Source organism: Stylophora pistillata, chromosome 3, assembly GCF_964205215.1.
Source record: "Stylophora pistillata chromosome 3, jaStyPist1.2, whole genome shotgun sequence".
NCBI lineage: Eukaryota > Metazoa > Cnidaria > Anthozoa > Scleractinia > Pocilloporidae > Stylophora > Stylophora pistillata.
The window spans coordinates 40,707,793-40,729,245 of record NC_142521.1 but is presented as its reverse complement, the minus strand read 5'-3'; the positions used below and the strand labels follow the sequence as shown (position 1 = coordinate 40,729,245).

The 21,453-nt window shown below is 39.7% G+C and overlaps 3 protein-coding genes across 4 annotated transcripts; 1 reads left to right on the top strand and 2 right to left on the bottom strand.

The window, feature by feature from the left end:
• Positions 1 to 1,653: 1,653 nt before the first annotated feature.
• LOC148736114 (uncharacterized) lies at positions 1,654 to 21,250 on the bottom strand. Of its 2 annotated transcripts, XM_088753494.1 has the most exons (7): positions 21,171 to 21,250; positions 20,841 to 20,954; positions 12,433 to 12,488; positions 11,638 to 11,751; positions 10,386 to 10,435; positions 3,654 to 10,071; positions 1,654 to 2,854 (listed from the first exon to the last, which is right to left on the bottom strand). In XM_088753494.1, the coding sequence occupies exons 5-7, from the start codon at positions 10,396 to 10,398 to the stop codon at positions 2,812 to 2,814; spliced, it is 6,474 nt and encodes a 2,157-aa protein (XP_088609620.1). In that variant the 5' UTR covers positions 10,399 to 10,435; positions 11,638 to 11,751; positions 12,433 to 12,488; positions 20,841 to 20,954; positions 21,171 to 21,250; the 3' UTR covers positions 1,654 to 2,811. The 2 variants fall into 2 exon arrangements, with proteins under 2 accessions (XP_088609620.1, XP_088609619.1); XM_088753493.1 differs by lacking the exon at positions 21,171 to 21,250 and having other exon boundaries at positions 3,654 to 10,435.
• Positions 16,550 to 18,774, top strand: LOC148736116 (uncharacterized). Its single transcript, XM_088753495.1, has 2 exons — positions 16,550 to 18,022; positions 18,605 to 18,774. The coding sequence occupies exons 1-2, from the start codon at positions 16,550 to 16,552 to the stop codon at positions 18,722 to 18,724; spliced, it is 1,593 nt and encodes a 530-aa protein (XP_088609621.1). The 3' UTR covers positions 18,725 to 18,774.
• LOC148736115 (uncharacterized) lies at positions 16,707 to 19,872 on the bottom strand. The gene is made up of 2 exons (XM_088753496.1): positions 19,412 to 19,872; positions 16,707 to 16,846 (listed from the first exon to the last, which is right to left on the bottom strand). Exons 1-2 carry the CDS (start codon positions 19,810 to 19,812, stop codon positions 16,834 to 16,836), a joined length of 414 nt encoding a protein of 137 aa, XP_088609622.1. The 5' UTR covers positions 19,813 to 19,872; the 3' UTR covers positions 16,707 to 16,833.
• Positions 21,251 to 21,453: the final 203 nt, after the last annotated feature.

Here is a 21,453-nt window from a genome sequence, read left to right as displayed (position 1 = left end):
TGTAAATTATTAGGGAATATTTCAACAGAAGAGCCCCATGGAGCCTTCAATGGGACCACTTGAAAGCTAAAACGAGATTTAACAGAAGAGACATGAACTGCACATGGTCGTATATAATGAAGCAACAAGATTTGTGTTTTTTTTTTTATAGCAATAACCTCGACTTGCGGTAATTAAACTTCCGGTGAGGAAAAATGTGCTGTTATTTGAATAAAACATGGCAATTCAACTGCTTGATTTCAATAAAACTTTTCTTGCGGAAAATAAAATTACAAATCAATGTGTTAATCAAAGTGTTACGCTACTCCTCCGAGCGATTTATAAGATCAGGGACCGGAAAAGCCACTGACAACTGTAACAAAACCTTGCAAAACTTCTGCAATATGAACGTCACTCGCACAACAATGTAGAACATCTGGGCAAAAAGTAAAGTGTGCTGTAGGGTACATGTAATGAATTTAAACATTCTGAGACATAGTGATTTTGAAAAACAAAGCTAGATTCGAAATCGATCACCTGAATATCGTTTTATTCTCTAAATCTCACGAAACAAAGGAAACATAGAAATTTTCCACTAGATTGAGAGCGAGAATAGATTCTCCAAATAAACTTTGTGCGATTCTTGGAGTAAGTTGCGAACCTCGCTAGGAATCGCGATATAGTTGTTAGTGAAGTAAGGGAACCGTGGCATGTTACACTTCGGGTCAGCGTGGAAGTAACGCGTTGACTCCTTGTTGGAAGCTTGTTTGTTTTTCCGATCTCCATGCAGAGGAAAGTAGTACACCAGATCGAATGGTACTATTTTCTGCCTGTGACAAAAGTCGTTCTTGCACCCTTTGCATGTCTTCGCATCAGAAGGCAGCAGCAGGCATAAGACGAATGGATGGTCATTGTGATAAATTTCATTGTAAACGTGTGTTGCATTGTTAGACGATTCTTCTGGCTGCATGGCATTTGCTGTAGAATCGTATGTGTTAGAGGGGCAGTAATGAAACTTGTTTTTAGACCCTTTCTTTCAGGCAACAAATTTATTCACAAACGCCTGTGCTAAAGCAGTTCGCGAGGCCTTTTTTTTACCTTGACCCTTGCAAATGTGTTCAAGGTGTTTGCGAAACATTTCGCTTTTCTCCGTTACAGCAAGGGAGTGCTTGTAAAGTTTATCGGCCTCGAAACTTGGGCACCGACACGATAGTGGCCATGGTGTTCGAAAATCTTACGATTTTGCCTTTTGAGTTTACGCGCATAAGGCATTGAAATAAATTACACACAATCCTGTAGTTTCCGGTTTCTGTGAGTGATTGTCGTATTGGGTCTTCATTATCGTTATCTGTCAGCAACTGGTCCAATTGGCTGGACTCTGAATCTTATCAGAATGTCTAGGATATCAGGAGTTAGGGGTGGTTCAGTATTGAGGCAATCATTTAATGCTGGCTCATTTTCTCTTGCTAATGCATTATGTACAATGCGAAGCTTGGCGGAAATTCATTAAGGATAGTGGACGGTTAAACCTTTACTTTTTTCGCCTTCTTACCAAGGTTGATAATTTCCTTGTTCACTCGTTTGAAATGTAAATTAATTAAAAATTTTGTGGACTATTTGTTTCTTAGGGTTGCTTCTTCTCAATTTGAATCTTTAAAGAAGAGTGCAAATAAATATCTTTCATGATGTTTTATTCTACATATCCCAAATCCTCTATTTTGCATTACAAAGGCGCACAAAGTTATCCTACTCACGGTAACCTTTAACCTTGAATGAGTTTCAAATATGAGATGATTAAAGGTCAGAGCCCAGTTGTTCAAAGAACGGAAAACGCTATCCAACGGATAAATCGCTATCCAGCGGACAGGTGTTAGCAAAACGTACTGCCCTATCCACCGGATAGAGATTTTATCCAGTGGATAGCGTTATCCATCCTTCGAACAACCAGAGCCTGGATAGTGGAAGACATGTTAAGGTTTTAAGAAAATACATGGCTTTTTTCTTAAAAAAAAAACATGTTTCGACTGTTCTTCTGTAATCTTCAGTTCTAATTTACACAAAGTACAGGTTTGAATTCAGTTTATAGTGTACTTAGAATGTTAATTGGACATAACCGTCAAAGGAAACGTGACAATGTATACAATTACTAAGAAAGTTTTAAATTATCATGATAGAGTTGATGATTAACGTGGGTTGCTTCCATTGACGGTGCCGCAAAAATTTACTTGTACTTTAATTTTCCTTGTATTTTTTCCTTTAAATAGTCTGCTTTTCTCGGTCTCATTATATTTCTAAAAATTTATAGATATTGAATGCTCGTTTCAAGTTTCGCGGGATCCTGAACTTCAACCTCTCACCGAAAAAAACACACAACATTTCGTATAGGTTTTTGTCTCACTACACCACTTGAATAAGGTGTCTTTTTATAGCTAAAAGAGATTAAAAAACTTCGTAATGAAGCCTTACTTAAATATCAATATCCTATTACCCTCGATTGAGTCATCGAGGCTTTTCTCCATCGCGTCTACGCTGAATATAATTTTCACTAAGTCACATGTTCGTCTCAGCATACGATTTCTCAGTAATAAAGATGTTTCTATGGTTTGAAGAAAACTGTCCTCGATCTGTATCACCATCTCAAATATAAAATGAAATTCATCTAAGTTTAAAAAGTCCAGTGATCTCAGTATCGCTCACTTGTCTTTTATAAAGAGGAAACAATGTCTGTGTTCGCAAATCAGATCTGTTTCCAGAATGCTCTTAAACCAGCTATTTTTCTCTCTTTTTCCTTGATGCGGGCGCATATTACATCTTTATTTGTTTACCAGATTTCTAACGAGATTGATAAGGAGTTGAAGTCTTCCTTTGTATCGGACTGAGAAGAGAAAAAAAATTCGAAAAGAAGCTGTTACAATCTCTTTAGTAATAAATACAACTTAAACGTTCATTTACCTTGAATACTTTTTAGAAATAAGCTGATATTTCCAATGGAATGAAATGATTTTTTTGCAGAGCTGGACAACACTTTCTCGGTACTTTTTATTTAACGACGACGGTGAGGATATAACTCAAGCTTATTGTATATTTCCCATAGCTGTTCAAGCTTATAATCCCTTGAGATGCGAATGGGATGAATTGCAATGTCAGTAAAGATTAAGGTGGATGGATTGTAGCATTGTGTTGGAAGAGAAAACTTCTTAATGCCTTGTGAGCCATTTTACCCGAGCAGGCTCGATATCCAAGCTGTCATCTCACAAGTCAACTGAGTCATCTTAATCTCGATAAAGACTCCCATATGAACATTAAGCAGATTGAAATTTCCAAAATAACCATAGGAGAAAAACATTCCCTCAAACCAGATCACTGAACTCGTAGTATTAATCCACAAGCGTATTTATCTTCGCTCTGTGGTAGATGTCAACATCTTACAGATGCACCAAATATTTTTAAAACAGGAGCCCTCCACTCTGGGCTACGCATGTATCTGGGTAAGTAGTTTAATCGACTTCGCTTACTGTCATTTGTCTTAGTTTCTTTGCATCTAATTTTTTCAAAACTGAGCTCGGCCATAATTCTCAAAATTCAGATACTATGAAATTCCTTTGGACCAAAATGATCAAAAATGATCTAGCTAACTCAAGCTGCAAGAGTAGATGGTAATAAAAGATGTATACCTGAGATACTTTTCTATCTTCTGAATAGAATTCTTCTTCTTTTTCTTCTTCTTCTTCAGTTCCTTAATCATGAATCGGATGTTATCTTCTTGTTTTCCTTTGAACATTCCAGTCGACTCCATCTCCAAAGCGATATCTAAAGGGCTCTTTCCGTCTCTGTTGAGCATTTTTCTCGCATCCTTTGCCTCATACAGAGGAAAAAGTGCCTTAAAGGCAGATTTAGAACAGGAAAGAATACTATGATGCAGAGCGCTGTTTTCCTCCTCGTCTCTAATTTTTATCAATTTTTTTTTCTCTTCTTTCTTGAAAATCTTAACCAGGCTAACATTTTTGCACTTAATTGCCACTGACAAAGCGGACATCCCTGGAACCAACCCCTCCCCTGATGGGTGGTGTCCGCCAAAGTTGGGTGGTAACTGACAGGTAATATCTATCTTTGTACTGATAAGATACTTCATCACAAGAGGGCTCATAGAAGGTAACGAACAAGCTTTCAAAAGTGGAGTGTAACCTTTCTCGTCCCTTTCCTGTAACTGGTTAGGAGTAAAACTATCAAGAGTGTTCTCTATGTCTTCCATAACATTATGGCTCGATCCCGAAATTTTCTTGTATTTTATCCAAAGATCGACGATAGCTTTAGTGACACCACTTGTCCCTTCTATATACTTAGGATAATCATTTTCTTCTTCTTGGGCCTTGTCCTGAGAAGGGCGGGTTTCATTAAGGATGATAGTATCACTATCGTTTTGGACTCCATCACCTACAATCTCATCTAGATCAGAGGGATAGATTTCATCTTGTGCAGATTCTTGGTCATTGTGCGCCGAATCCAAAGAACTTCTGATTGAGCTGCTTTCTCTGAAGTCGGCAGAATGTTGAAAAAACCCGCGGTCAAATTGTGGTGTTTGCTGATTAGATGGACTTCCTAAACATATTACTTCATCATCATCATCATCATCGTCTCCATCATCATCATCATCAACTTCATTACACATCAAATCGTCTTCATCGTTGTTATCTTTGTCATCATTAGACAATATATCAGAGTATACGTTGTCAAGTTGATGAAACCAGTCATCTTCAGTCTTCTGCCTTTTGATTTCGGAGCAGCTAGCAAGAGGCTCTTGAAGGGATCTCTTTCCTCTTTTGTTTATATAGTTTCTATTTTCCATGTTACTTGAGATTCGTTCCTTGATCGCTGACACATCTCTCGTGTCCACAAGATTGTTTGGGAAGGCAATTTCGTTACTTCTACTTGCCTTCCCTTCGAGGTCCTCATTGCCTTGGGAGAAGGATGCCTCGATCAAAATCCAACGCAAACGGTGCCTCCTTGGGTCCGCCGCTGAAAAAAGGGCAAATTGTGCATTTCTGTCACTCATTTCGGCGTTGTGACAAATGCCATTCTCGGTTGATATGGTGTGTATAGTCAATTGAGGCCACCGCTTCTTTGCCTCCATGGCACTTGCAACGAAGACAATTTTCTGCTCAGTACGACAGAAATATGAATCAAGGAGATGAAGGGTCTCTCTCCTCCGATCTTCTACCCAGTAGGAGAGAACCAGCAGCGAGACTCCGAGAGTGAAGTCATCTTTTGTAACTGTGTCTACTTCGAGTGTTTCAACAATGCGAAGGGGGGATTCTTCTCTTTGTTCCAGTTTATCGTATCCAATGCTTCCTTTGAAACACTTGTCAGGACCACTGGTGTTCACAAAGCGGCCAAGGTGCTCCAGGATAATTTTCTCTTCCAGGTCTTTGGGTAGCTCGCTTTGAAGTGTTCCTTCCACGATCGTACAGTTTTCATCCCAAGGGAAGACTTGTGGAAGGACCAGGTTGTCAATCCAGTCTTTGTATTGAATTTTGAAGAAACAATAACGGTTGCATTTAACAACCCATAAACCCTCTTTGTCACAATCATCGTTGAAACGCAGATCTTCCCAGCAGGGCCATGGACGGTAAAAGACGCCTTTCTCGGCGGTACTTTTCACATTGAGCAAGACGGCAGCGTACACCTGGGTCTTGGCAAACGGACTGACTGCTTTTGGGATACTTCTCATCAGACCGAGAATACCATAGCTCTCATGTTGCTTGCCGCGAAACAATTTCGCAGGACCAGTATACGTATACAGTGGAAAACCTTCGGCTTTGAAATCATCTCTTAGAGGATGAGACTCATATTCCCCGTCAGCTATAGGTGGAGTGTCCTTTCCCTGTGCTATTTTCTGAAGACTTGTCAAAGGTTTTAGGAAAGTGCAGCGCCTCATTTGCATCACCCCACTGTCATCTCTGACGACTTTTCTTTCTTTTCTAGACATGTGATGATTTGTAAATTCTGCCTCAGACATCATGGCCATATTGTCGTCAATCATGAAGACGTATTCAAGCTCTAGAGAAAATGCGATCTTTTGAATAAAGAGTCTTGCATAACCAATTCCTCCTTCATCCGGTCCCAGGTCACAGTTGGGGAGTTTCTCTGGCAGTTGTAGAATGACAAGCACCTTTCCCCAAGTTTTTCTGTAGACCTCGAACTTTTCCCTTCGGACAACGAGAACTTGGACATAATTGGCGACACACCCGTCTTCTTGCATTACGTGGTGGTAATTTAGGGTGCATTTTCTTGGATCGCTTCTGTGTGAAGGATGAAATATCCAGTATGGCAAGGTGTGATCATCCCGTTGGGATTTGCTACTCTTTGATTTTTCTTTTAGCTGAGCGAGTGAGGTAAAATCACTTGGCAAGGAGCATGTAACAGTGACTGGGATACCATCAATGCCTGCCTCCACATTTTCCAGAACAGATTCTCGACCTTGGAGAAGTCTTCCACACTCAGCACATTTCTCGAAATGATACCAGTGCCAGGCACGGAGGCCATTTGAACAATCGTCAGTCTTGAGGTTCTGATAACCGGTCTTAACTAACTTCTGCTTTTCTCCCTTCAGAAGAATAAAAGGACTCTCCTCCATGTCATGACTATAAAAGCACCCTCCTATTGAATACTTTCCCGTCCCAACTGGTTTTTTGTACAGGCTTGGAGAAGTCTCGATCGCTTTCCAAAAAGGAAATTGCCAGTCTTTCCATTCATCCATCTCTTTGATTACCGATTCATCAGGGTTATCACTTTCCTTGCATCGGTAAAAAGTTCCTTCGTCAAATGCAGCAGGCGAAGTGAGAAAAACTTTTTCCTTCCCCAGAATATCTAGTCGTAAATCTCTTATCAGGCATAAGTACGTTCCCGTCTTGCCAATCTGGGGTTCGGCCTGTAGAAGGATTCTGTTGCAGTGCGTTTCTTCGTTTTCATAATCATAGCTGTCCTTATGAGCTTCATAGTCAAGCCATCGCAGTGACGAGGAATGAGCCTCTTTCCTCTTGCGCGTCCTTGTCATATACCGGTCAGCTTTACTACAGGGAGTCACACTTATTGACGGAGATGTCTCCAATGACATTTGGAGTTTCTTGAATAGCTGTCGCCCAACTAATGCATAAGGAATCGCACCAGTGGGAACTTTTACGTAACGGCACATTCTTCCCAGCTCTTGAATGAGACTTGACAGATACATTGCTGAGCCCTCTTTGAACTCTTGACTGCTGTCGTAGTTAAGTCGTAAGTCGATACAATCAAAACTCTGGGGAAAAGTGTCTCCCATACGACCTTTATCGACCAGAATGAGGATACATGCAAGGTTTTCCAGGTCTTCATACTGCGTTATGGATTTGTGCACGTGCTGACAGTTGGCGCATGATTTATGTCTTGGTTGTAGTTTCAACTCACTGCAACGACAATCAAACTTGTAGGTGCAAACTTCTGGTTGAAGCTTTTTAAAGAAGGGACTTGACGACTTCATCAGTTGGTTTTCGATCTGAATTCCTCCATAGTCTCTGATGACTTCGAAGCATTCCTCAAGACATGACACTTTCCTCGCTAGTTGTACCGTGTAGTAAAATTGATCTGCAGTTTTCATTGTCTTAGCTCGTACAATTTTCATTTTGCCCTGCTCTTCTTTCCCGCTCTGGATCAGATCTTTCACTAAGGACCTTGTTTCATGTTCTTGCACGAGATCGTGGAACATTACACTACAGCCGTTTTCTTGCAGTTCTTGTCCAACGTCTTCAACGTTTTCGAGTTTTTTAACCTCTTCCGGAGAAAGATGCATTATGCATTCAACAAGTGATGTAGCCAGTTCTTCATTGGCTGTTTGTAATTTAACAGGGTCAGGTGACTTCTGTTTCTGCAACTTGTTCACTTGTTTCAGGTTTTCTTGAAAAGTTTGTTTCACTCTGTGGCAGATATCTTTTTGGATAAGCTCGAAAGCCTCCAGGTCAATGTATCTTTTTACTTCTGTTGCATTAAGGTTCCCCTTGAATGATTTGAGACGACTTTGGAATTCAGTAGCGGGTGATTCTTCCACTCTATGAGTCAGTGCTTCACATACCTTTTCTCCACTATCAAAAACACTCAAAAGGATTATGTGGTAGCAATAATCCGCACATAGCAAGGCATCGATTGGAAAAGAAGTCGAATCTGACTGTGACATTTTCCTCCCTCTCTTAGCCTTATCCACAATTTTTTGAAAGGTCTCATCTTCTCGAATTTTCTGTTCTTTCTTGACGGGACTGTTTAGGGTGCTGAGATAATAGTTTAAACTCAAATACTGCTTTCCAACCGTTTTGACTTCCATTGGTCCTGATTGATCTGTATAGAACTGAAACGAAACTCTAGCCACTCTGTGTAGTGGTTTCAGAATGGAAACACCACATTTTCGTTCAATTTTCGCCCCTTGCAAACTGACAGAATATTCTTCCAAAACGGAAACAGAAACAGAAATATAATCATCTTGTCCGTCGCAGGAACAAAATGCAACCACTCCTACTCCAAAATCTAGCTTAACTTCAAATTCCATTGGCTCTGGAGGATCAATTCTGGCTTCTAAATTTCCAAAGGCATCTTTGGTGACGGTCAAGCTCTTCGAAGGAGTTGGTTCTGCTTTGAGAGTGACAATGCCGTGACTGCCTTGGATAATGAATACTGTCGCGTCATCTCTGTCAGGTGTTACTCTTAGTTTTCCGTTTGTGGAGACTTGCAGGTACTGGTAGGGAGAGTTTTCAATGTTCAAGGCTGACCTGAGCTTCATTCGCATCCCCCTTTCAAAGTTTTTAAGTTCAACCTCGGACCAATGGATAACATGAAGTTCTAGTTCCTTTGAGGTGTTTTCTACATGTTCTTCTAGGGTGGAGTCTTGCGTCTGCACCACAAGATCGCCTGCTGTGTATTCGTTCTGAGTGGTAGAGTCACTGTCCCTTAGAAGGACGCAGGAAACCACGGGAAGGCGAGAGTTCTGCGTTAGGAGGTTGAAAGGTGTAGCCGAGATTTGTACAACAATCACATTTTTCGGAGGGTTCTTTTTGCACCATTCGTTGATGAAACGATTGTGAGCAGAGGATTTCCTCTCTTTGTCTCGTGTTATTCCCCAATGGCATTCGTCAGCTACGATGGCAAACATAGTCTGAGGTTTTTCTTGAACATCTCTTTTAAGCTCATCAAAATGCGTATCCGTTTCTATACTACGAACATACATGAACATCCTTTTCTTTCCATCACGGTCACGTTTGCGCGATTCGAGTTCTTCTTTTGATAATACGCCTGCGTCAGGATGGCAAATCCTCTTCTCTGTCTGATCACTCAGCATTCTGTACCGAGCTGTGTACACTACGAATTCAATATCGTTGAAGACTTCTCTTAATCTTGAAATGCCATGGTAATGGGACATGATGGTGTCGATTCGTTTCTTTAATATCGCTGCCATTTCTATTTGAGAAGGATAATAGCAAGGATTGTCCGGGCTCGCCTGGACTTCCCGCCCAACTTCTTCGTCTTCATCTGACGAGTAAGGATCATCCAAACAGATGTCTTGGCTTTCCTCCTTTTCACCCTCTGCGTCACTTTCAACATAAAATGTTGCTTCATTCCAGAGGCTCCGGTTTATAGTTCTTCGTAGCTCCCCAGAAGGATCTGTTTCGTTGTTTATTCTGAGATGCACGCTTGTGATGTTTCCCTGGGAGGGGTAAAGTACAATGTGTTCAAATGCAGCAAGATTTGCTCGTAATATGGATGTAGTTTCCCCGTCACCTCTTTTATACCATTTCTTGCGTTTTTGATTGAGTTTTTGTAACTCTAAAAATGTTGCAGCAGTACAATTAACGAGATCAAGGAAACGATCTCTTTCTTGGTTGGAGACGTCATCTAAGGAGGTTGCAACCACGACTTCGATTAAGAAATCGAGAAAATACGACTCAGTCATCCCAGATGGAGCTTGCCAATAATAAACGCTGTCAAGGTCACCTTCCAACTCAAGTGTGTAAGCTGAGGCTTCGTTAACTGAGAAATGCACCAGGACAGGGCGAATTTCATCGCGAAAAACTTCACCTGCAACCACACATTTTACAACTTTGTCCTCTTTACACATCATCATTAAATTGTTTTGTAACTGAATTACGAGTTTGAGACTAATTTCTTAACGCTTCGTCTTATTCAATTGATTGCAAATATTAACAAAATTTTGGCTGTTGAGCATTGCATCTGTACTATTGGTTAGAGTCTCGCTCGAGTAAAAAATATTTCAGACTTTATTCTCTTGCGTGCTTTTTTGTTTTAATAACTGTATCGATCCTCCTCCTTTCACAATATTCTGTCACCGAGTTTCTTATCTTCGACGCTCATGAGGGGAGGAAGTAAATTACCTTGATCGGTCATCTCTGGTTAAAGACGTACCTCACGGCAAACACTCAGTCTGAAAACAAATTAAAAAACACAGTTGTATTACATGGAGAATGCCTCACCCAAAAATATGAGGGGTTCCGATATCTGTCGTTTTTTTCACATATTGGGATGGATCGATCGGGGTTAATTGAGAGGACTGGTAGCGACTCTTTTATATGGAATCAATGTCAATGGAGAGCTTACTCATCTTTTATGGTTATTTAACACGAAGAGGATAATGCCTCACTTCCGTCGATAACTTAGGCATCAAACATGATGTATTTCAAATCCTATGTAGCCAATGTTCAATTTTCCTAAGATCTCTCGGACTTTTAAAACTGGTGATGCTCGCTTAGTTAAAAGCTATCCTTCGATTTCAGTGCTTCTAAAATTTTCCATAATCATTGGAAGGTGTGTTAACAGACTAAGGAAATGGCGTCATTTTCTGAGTTTCAGTTAGACTTTGAAAGTCACTCCTTCACTTACTCCTTCCTCAGTCCGGCACACAGGGGTTTCAGAATCCTCTTTTGTATGTGTCTGTTTTTATTTTTACAATTATAAGCTCTCACTGATCGACTAGCACAAAAGTGAGCGGTTGTACACAGTACTATACAGGCTTGAAAATTGTTCAAACTTAGACGCTGCGATACAAATCTTTCTTCGTCTTCCTATGTCTCGTTCCGACTCACAGTCACTCAATTATATTTGCGCTGTAACGCGATCATCGTACCTTTACAGGGTTTTCTCTCGTTTCCATCTGATAACAAACAACTATTAGTTTTCTACCTCGGAACGATTAACCTCAGTAAGCATTTTATGTGAACACGGGTGTTTCGGACCACAGGCAATTTTAGATATGAGGCAGTGATTTCATCGAGTTTACTTTTGTCACAGAAAACCAAAATTTATTTTCGTTTGCAAAAGTGTTACTGACCGATCTAAGCGCCAATTTTGACGTTGGATTTAATGAATCAGTTACAGGTGGTCTAACCCAAACCTCAGTTTTTCGCAAGTAGCGGGCCTACAGTATTCTCCTTGGTTGGTGTAGCGAAGAATCCTTTTAAGAGGGTCCCCTATACCCCTTTGTAAACTCAGTTACGTAAAAATTATTTGGCTTTTTCACGCATCACGAATAATATCCAAAACCCTTTCATGTTCACGCAAAATTCGAGACGATCACGTTTCACGAAAAAATAAAAAAATAAAAATTCACAAAATTACTTAGTTACTAACCTGTTTATGAAGCTGTTAATTCTCTGAGTTTAACTCTTCGATCGAGTGGTCATCTAAATCGCAAACAGGTCTGTCAAACCTCCCTTCTCTTGCACAGATATTGATCCACGATTTCTAGTGATTGGAGACAGGGGGCCTAATGGTTAGTACGCTGTCTAGGTCCAAGACCCGGTTGGGGCATTGCGTTGTGTTCTTGGACAAAACAATTACTCTCGTAGTGCCTCTCACAACTCAGGTGTATAATGGTAACGATGATAATGCAGGGAGTAACCCGTGATGGCCAAGCTCCGAATTTCCTTTCAAGAGGCCAAAGTCGCCAAGACCCCGTTTCGTTTGAAACATAAATGGATGTATCACACCCTCTCGGATAGATTAAAATCAAGGTCGAGAGTTTAATAGGTGGCGCTCTCCTCGCCGCTGTTTTCCTTGTTTACATCCATTTCAGCAGGGATATAAATCAGCTTATTTGACTCTTGCTACGTCATAGTTTCGTCACATCAAAGCTGGCGAATTTCAGCTTGAAAATGCTGATTTTTGGACCGTAATTGTTCGCAACTAAAACGCTTTTAGCTCAAATGAATAGCCAGTTAGGGCAATGCAAGCAAGGAACTTTTGATATAAGTGAACTTTTTCTAGACCTTACTTTCCCTTTTTAAAAGTCCTTCACCCTAGCGAGGGGCCAACGGTCGAAACGTCAGCTTAAGAAACTCTTTACTGAGCCAAGATACATCATCGACTCAGATGATAAAACCAAATTATCTCAGTAAATAAGTGACTTGGCTTTGTGTTGAGTACCTGAAGCTGTTTTGTGTCGATCCGATAACAGGTATCTGAATGACGGAGAAGACCAGCTGCGGAGAAAATGAAACGTCATTGAAATCAACCTTCAATCAAGTTTGCTCGCCACATTAATGCCTGATAGCAGAACATTTATATCAACGATTTGCCAGCAAAGTCTCGTGCAGCGTTCTGTTATAAGGCTGCTGATTAACTTTATAAATTATGAAACAGCTACCTGCCAGTTTGTTTTCTAAGAAAACGAGTAGCGTAGCCAGTCAATTCTTTTTTCTATAATACTGGATGACAACGAGGATCTGTGAATGCACATTGCTTTATTGTTCATTTTGCCAGATGGTTAGTGCGCTGCCTAGGTCCAAGACTGGTTGGGGCATTGCACTGTGTTGCCTTCATTGTGTGCAAGTGCTTCTTCTTAATCTCGCAGTGTCTCTCGTAACTCAGGACCGGGTTGTTCAAAGGTGGGTTAAGATAACCCAGGGTTAGTGTAAAATTCAATTTCAGATCTGAAAGCTTTAAAAGAAAATTTACTTTAATTCCACTTGTCTACAATTTGATGATTGAATACTCTGAAAAGTATTGGAAATCTTTTCCCAAAACGGCTCTTGAACAGAGAAATATAGAAACCTGGATTAAAATTTAACCCTGAGTTAGCGCTAATCGGCCTTCGAACAACAGGGCCCAGGTGTATAATGTTAACGATGATCAATCCAGGGAGTAACCCGTGATGACTAAACTCCAGATTTGCTTTAATAAAGATACCAAGGTCACCAAGGCCCCCTCTCCACAAATACAATATCTGATGACGATTAAAATATGCTCCTGTTAATGTTAATGCTTCGTCCGCAACAAGTAGTTCGCAAGAATTACAAATCATAAAAGAAAGTGTTACGTCACTAAAGCGTTTAGTATCTCCGGCGATATAGCCAACTTAGATTTTTCTTTGTAATTAGGTTCACTTTGGCCTTTCTGATAAGCCCACAGAAGAATATTTACAACCATCTTACTTAAGAAAAAGAGGATAATAAATTATTTGCTATCGCATCGAATGTTATTTTTAAAATTGCAAAGCGGACGAATAAGACTCGAATGATGCTACGGTAGTCTCAGATAAATGGGTCAGTTATGGGTTGTTTTGGCTAAGTTATTAATCCTTGATTAATCCTTGACATTTATTAATAGTTATTAATCCTTAATGATTGACATCGCTGCAGTTGGTACGCTTATAAATCAATATTCTTGCAATTCGAAGTTTAAGTTTTGATTTTATTGGGACCATTTTGCACCGTCAAATGTTTGAATGTCACCTGACTGATTTTTAGAATACAAATATAATTTCATGTAAGTATTGCCATTCTGCGAAGCGTGACTGTTTTCGAGTCTCGATAGATCTTCATATTTTATTAAAGTAGCTATTTTGCGAATGTTACTTCAGACGAAGTTCACAGAACTGTCCATGTCTCATTTTGTAAAACATCTTCGTTTATCATCATAAGGCTTATGGATTTTTTAAAGAGAAAAAATAAAATGGAGAAAAAAAATTTAAATTGTGGTCGATACAGTCTAGCTTAAATTTTGCATCGAAGTATTATTTTGAAAATTAACTCCCTTCAACTTTGCCACAGAGATTTCGCTTATTCCTGCACTCCCAGCTCACCTCTTACTTTGTAGATCTTTTTGTTTAGACTGTTGGAAGACTTCTTCTCACAGGTCTTCAAAGAACGGTTCAAACCAGAGCTCACTACAAAGGTCACTACCAGGCCTTGGTCACCAAAGCATCAGAGGAGTGTCAGGGCACGTGGGTTACTGAGGTTGTTACTGGTCGATAAAAGAAATTGACGCGATGTTTATTTCATTTCTTCGCGACCCATTAATGGTCTGTTTTATGACTTTTATCGATCCATATCAAGTCCTGTCAAAACTTAGCCCTATTCGTTCAAGAACAATATGGACATTCTCAAAAAGATAAAATGGCCGCAAATTCATCAAGCAAAGCAAAATAGTTCACGAATCACGTTAAATTCAGCTCTTCATTGACGGATCACTTTAAAAAATAAAAAATTCGTTCACGTGGACATGAAAAGATCTTATCACCTTTAACCACGATTCACGCATAAAACACATTTAAATCACGACTCATAAGAAAAAAAATCGCCCAATCACATTTTACGTAAAAGTATAGGAGACCCTCTTTTAAGACTGCTTGCACTATTTTTGCAAAAGCATCTGCCACTAAATTCTCAAGACATGGCAGGTCTACGCCGCTGCCCGCCAAATGGATCAGATCAGACGGTGAGTTGTCAGCCTAAAAAAAGACAACATAGGGCGGTCAATGACTCATACCTTCTATCGTAAATATCTCCTGCAGAACTTAGAAGGAGAACGGCAAACTAACAGAAGGAGAACACTTACATTACTCGATGTTTTTTCAGTCATTCTCAACTGTTGGACACAGAAGGAAAAACAATAACGCTAAACGCGCTAAAAGACAACAACGTGGACGGCTGAAACGAACCACGAAACGGAGAGGGTAAACAATTGAAGCGATTCACAGTATTATATTGGGTTTATGACTGAACTCCCCATTTTTGCGCTTCGGCATTAGAAAGCTTCAAAAGGCTCTTTGCTTTAATTACTTGACTATGCATGATAATCAGAAGAAAAATAATTTCCAAGAGCGGAACCTGGTGGCCAACTCACGCAGACGAACTCGCTTTCGCCCACCTTCTCGCATTTTCATAATACGTTTTCTGAGTTGAGTGGCTCAGAGTCACTGATTTAATTTCGGATTGAATGACAGTATTTGCTTTTAGCTGGTTCTCAGTTGAGCTCAGTGAAGGGCGATCTGTCACGCATCGACGTCTAGACGTATTTGCGCTTTGGTCAATTAGTGGAGTTAGCGCAATATAAATTATGTTAAATTAAATTAAATTAATTAAATTATTTGAATAATTACATTTCGATTTCCATTGATCTGGTTGGTTGTTTATTATGAGTCGGATATTTGAAATTGTGTTGATCTATATATTAGCCGGAAGTTGACTGAAATAGGTTGACACAACGGAACATTTTTGAGTCTCTAGGATGTTACCATATTCTTGTCGTTTGCGGTTTCTGGATAAGTAAAAGGTTATTCAGTCTTAAGGGGGCATTTGAATTTTCAACCGTACAGCGACATTTCTGTAACGGTTGCAACACAAAATTTTCAGCGCTGCTGGCTTCCTAAGACGCTTCAAAAACTGTGCTAGTTCGACATACGGCGAAGTGGCAATTTTTTGGGGGCTGTATTCGTATTATAAAAGACACCTAAAATAAAAATGCATATTTTTCAAAAACTGAAAGGTTTTTTTAGGTCGAATCGGAAACGAGATTAGATTACTCATTTCAATTAAGTGCCGGCAGAACTTCAGACGAAACATAGCAAGAAGCTCGTGAAAGTTCATATTACCGATCAGTCTGCCCGTGTATAAATGTATATGAAAACAACAAAACGTCATGGATTGGTCAAGCATCCGGAAAAAAATCTAATCTGCCTTAGTGTAAACACATAATTAATTGCTAAACTAAACCCGGGTTAGTTGCATCAAACGAATACCCGGCCACTCATTTACATGTCATTGAATAAGAATAGCATCTATTGTGTTATGCTTCATTCTTCAAAGCCTCCCGACTATGGTTAGCCAACTGTTGCAAAATTCAACAACTTGCATATTTATATTCAACAACTAATATTTATGCTCAACAAGATATATTTTATTCAACAGTTTACAGTTATATTCAACATTTCATATTTATGTTCAACGACACACATTTTCTTTTCATATTCAACCAAAATTATTTTTATTCAACAACAATATTTATTCAACTTCAATAGCTATATTTATTTTACTCAACAAAATTAATTGTTCAACTTCAGTCCAAAATTTTTACCCAACAAAAATAATTATTCAACTTCTACCACGCATAATTATTTAATGACATACCTTCTATTATGACTAAGTGTTCGAAAGTTCCCGGACATTCAAAATATCGTCATTCAACAAAATTCCTCGCCCCTACCCCAGTTAAATACGCTGTATTGCGGACCCAGTGCCCCGACCATTAACCATGAATAGAGATGGCGTCGGAAGACGAATCAGGGCGTGATGTTAGGGAAGAACTGACACAAATTGTGAGAGAATGTGTTCGAAATGAGATCGCTCTTCAACGATCGGGAAGTAATACCTCGTTATTAATGAGAACGCGCGACCTTATAGCAAGTTCAGCAAGATCTGCGAGCCGAGAGATGACAAATTCTATCGCCCCGGGCATCGTTCCATCTTTTCCCGCCACAGCCACCCCGGTTCCTTCTTCTTCGTCTTCTTTTCACAAGGGAAAAAAGAGGCCCGCAGTTGCAACAAATCATCCATGGCGCCTCAAAGGTAAACAGGAGAAACAAATGAAACAAGAGTTACACCCAAAAGCTGTTCATCTCCTCGACAAGCCCGAAGATCTCGATGAAAATGGCTTTGTCCCTGATTACCCAATTACCGACGATATGATTCTACTGAAAGGTTACTTTGAGCTGGGAACAGGCCAGTCGGAAAGCGAAATCAGAGAAAGCATAACAGAGGTACTGAAGCAGCGATTCCCTTTCGTAAGACCAGATCATTTTGACTTTGTTAAGCGAGAGCGCAACAAAGTAACTACCCCCGTTGTAGGAAAATCTCTTGAATGGAATTATAAACACGTGAAAGAGTTATGTGGCCAGGGAAAGCTTTATATTCGTTTAAATGTCTTAAAAGAAGTCATCGAAGCGTGTGATGAGCCATCACCCATAGTGACTAAAGGTGAGGACGATGAGGACTTGATGAAGTCACCTTTCTTCTCATCAGAATTGTCGATTAATTCCATATCCAAGAAATCTGAGAGTGCACTAGCGAATGCATCTGCAGAGAATGGACCATTTGACCACGGCCTTACTAACATGGACAGTGCAAGTGTATCTGGGGCATGTACCTCTGCTGATTTGCTAAGCAGTAGTGTGTCCTTTATTTCCCGTCCAAGCAGGCAGAGTGACATGGCAACACTAGGGGAACTGCTGCCATCTGTAAGTGAGGAAGACCTTGACTCATTAGTGCAGATCATCAACATCTTAGGAAATAAGTTAACAGGAAAAAGAAAGAAACTAGAAGTTGATGAAGATGATCTAATTGAAGATGCTGTGGCCTATTACAAGTCCATTCAGTTTGATGCTTCCTGCCCTTTAAGAATTATCTTTAGAGGGCAGCCTGCCATAGACAGTGGTGGAGTATTAAGACAGTTTTACTCTAACTTATTTGAAGGATTAGTACAGGGCAAGCTACTGCTGTTGTTTGAAGGAGAAGAAGCCCGCAAGGTGCCAAGTTACCAACCACAGGCCGTCATGAGTGGAATGTTTGAAATGGTTGGGAAAATGATTGCCCATTCACTTGTGCAAGGAGGCCCTGGATTTCCATGTCTGGCACTGCCCTGTTTTTATTACCTTGTGACTGGAGATGTCATGTGTGCATTTGCATACTGTGATGTTTGGGATCTTCCATGTCCAATGTCCAGGAACATAGTCTTACAGGTAAATGCTCAGTATGTCTTGAGTGTAATTTAAAGGAAAGCAAAGATTTACCTTAAAACCACAGTAAATCCAGTAAGTGTACACCGCACCTCATGGACACCCCATTAAACAATCCACTCTTTAACATGCCAAAGCAACCAGTATTGGTGGCCAATTTACCATTTCAACTTTGTTGATATATCCAAATTATTTCATTACTCCCACCGACGCAGCCCCAAACAGTTTCTTTCGAAACTATCAGCCAGTATTAGGTAAGCCTCCCATTACTAGAAAATTTATGTGGCAAGTGCTTTTGAAATGGTGGTTGTGGTCTAGGAGTTTTTGTACTTGATAGTATGGAAAAGTAGTGTGGAAAAAATGTGAAGGTGCATTAGTTTACAATCAAGATGCCCTGAGCATTGAAATGCACATGCATGCAAAAAATGTTTCTCATGAAGATTTCCTAGAATGGCTTGCTGAAAGGTGTAAAAGGGTCTACCTTTCACCTATACCTACTATTCAAATAATAGAACTTCTCCACCAGTATATGTACATTGTAGTCATGAGTAATGATTATTTCTATTTCTGCAAATTTATTGAAAGCTAATGGATGTCAACAGTTATGATGAACTGGGAGAGCTAGCCAAGAATGGTGAAGTAATTAATCTGATGGCTAATTGTGGAGAGACAAGTGTTCTGCAGGTAGAACTTAATTTACATTAAAAATATATGGTCTGTCATGCATGTCACCCCTGGCATTGCATAAACTATATTATTCATTTATTTATTCGCCATAAACGCTCTATTCTCTGGTTACGAGTAGAAGTTCCAATAAGTACGGATCCACGATCATGGCCTCGAAATGCATTCATACGTTCCCACGTCAACACGTTTTCTCCTCCATGGTCAGTTCGTATTCTAGAAGGCCACGAATACTTTTCAACACTCTGCAGAAAAAGACCTTCAACGGTCTCTTTTCTATTGTTTGTAGAACACTTCAAAAAACATATTAAACGAGAATAGCCATCTATACAACCATGTATAACGAAACCCCACGTAATCAAACTGTGATGGCCGTCAATATGCCATAAACTGTTAGGGCCAGGCACTGAATAGGCTCTTCTGGAAACCACTGTTGCCCATCTTAAGCGGCAGTTGATCGGATCAACTCGCGAAATACTGGCTCTAATACGTTGTCTTTGAACATTAATACCTTTACTTCGCAAGTGGCCATGAACCATTGAATACCCCACAAGGCCTCCTTGTACGTTCATGAAAGCTCGCACAATTTCATCAAGATCTGTATTTCCTATAATTGTAAAGCCAGTTTCCTCGCTGATACCAAGCTCTCGTACCCGTCGCCACAGGGTCCAACGAGAGACGAGAAGAAGTTCTGCGATGTCTTTCCACTTAAATCCCAATGCTCTTAAGTGTAGCAAAGTCTCTTCATTGATCTCGTACTTTGGTCTCCCTGGTCCTCCGTTTACTGTACGTTCCGGTGAACTTACCAGATATACTGCTAAGTGAGTACAGTTTGGAGTATTCCTTAACCCCAGTTCTGTCAATTTTCGGCACCAACTGTGGAACAAAACCCTTAAATTTCCAGCAACCTCAGTCAACTCTCCTTTGCACTCGTTTACAATCAGTGACACGTTTTCGACAAATTTCGCCGCTGATTCTAAGCAATTGATCACCCTCTCTATAAATGGTCGGGAAATACTGTTTTCTCCCTCTTCACAAACATTTAACAAACTTATAACATCCTCAAAGCAACTGAAGAATGAACCTTCGTCCAGTGTTATGGCTGCCATTTTGATTTTTGGCGCAAATTGAATGATCGGGTTCCAGTCCGTAATCTTCGTATTGAAAGGGAATGGGTTTCATGTTTGGGGGTAGTTCGGGGGTAGGGGCGGGGAATTTTGTTGAATGACGATTTTGAATGTCCGGGAACTTTCGAACACTTAGTCATAATAGAAGGTATGTCATTAAATAATTATGCGTGGTAGAAGTTGAATAATTATTTTTGTTGGGTAAAAATTTTGGATTGAAGTTGAACAATTAATTTTGTTGAGTAAAATAAATATAGCTATTGAAGTTGAATAAATATTGTTGTTGAATAAAAATAATTTTGGTTGAATATGAAAAGAAAATGTGTGTCGTTGAACATAAATATGAAATGTTGAATATAACTGTAAACTGTTGAATAAAAATATATCTTGTTGAGCATAAATATTAGTTGTTGAATATAAATATGCAAGTTGTTGAATTTTGCAACATTTGGCTAACCATACCCGACACATGTAAATGATGTGGACGGGTATTCTGAAGTTGCTCCCGAGTTCCTTTTTCTAACTAAATAAATGTACTTCGTTCCCCTAGTTCAGTGACAAGATGCGATTAGGTTTTCCGCTGTTTACGATCTCATCGCCATGAGACTCATTACCATATTGAATACAAGTAAGAAACTATTTTACAAACTTAGATAAAATAAGATCACTGAAGAATGTGCGAAACAGATCCCAATAAAGCAATATTTCACAATTTGGAGCGCATGTTGCAAGATTGCTCCGGCAAACTTCAATTATCGCTACGAGCAATGGATAGACTGCGTTGCTATCTCTTATAAGAACAAAATTTAAAATCGCAATTTGCGTGACTATGGTAAAAGCATCTATGTGCATGCAAGTATGGTTAACATGTAAATCATTTTAAAGCTGAAACTCATCATAGTTTCAATTAATCGTCTTAGAGTTCTATGATGGTGCTGCAGAGGAGGTGTCTGTCTCTATACATTTTCGCAATATGTTCAACGTCAACTAAAGGAAAGCGAAGCTTTTACCTCAAAACTTGCGAAATTCGTTGCGACCGTTGACCGTTGCATCGATGAATTTACTCTCCTCGCTTCTTTCAGTGTCAAATATCCGCTGCGATGTTTAATTGGTTAAAAGCTCGGCTGAAATGTAACGGATATCAAAGTTTATCAGTTTTGGTCCTAAGTAAAGAAGAAATGAGTTGTAGAGAAGAATTTCAGACACCTTCTGATCCCCTCTTGGTAATGCTAGATTTCAGCGTAATCTCGTGATGAAGACAGCAAACGACAGAAGGCAAGCAGTTAAGCCAAAGAAGAAATTTTTCGACAGCTAAGGATTGCACTTGTTCACTTACCTACCTTGATTTCATTTTCCCTTGTTGGTAACCGAGAACGAGGTCTACTCACATGGAAAAAGCGGAGAAACTCTGAAGCTAGATCTCCAATTGCTAACGTCTGTTACGTATATGGCTTGATTGACCATATTTAGATAGCAATGTACTCTTACATGAAGTAGAGTTCAGCAATAAAAGTGTGTCTTAGATAAATGAAAAAGCTTGGAGAGGTTCCTTGTCGAAACATGGTGTCAGAAGTGGTTATTTTTTTAAAACTTCTAGCTAGCTGCATTGCTGAAGTTTTTCCT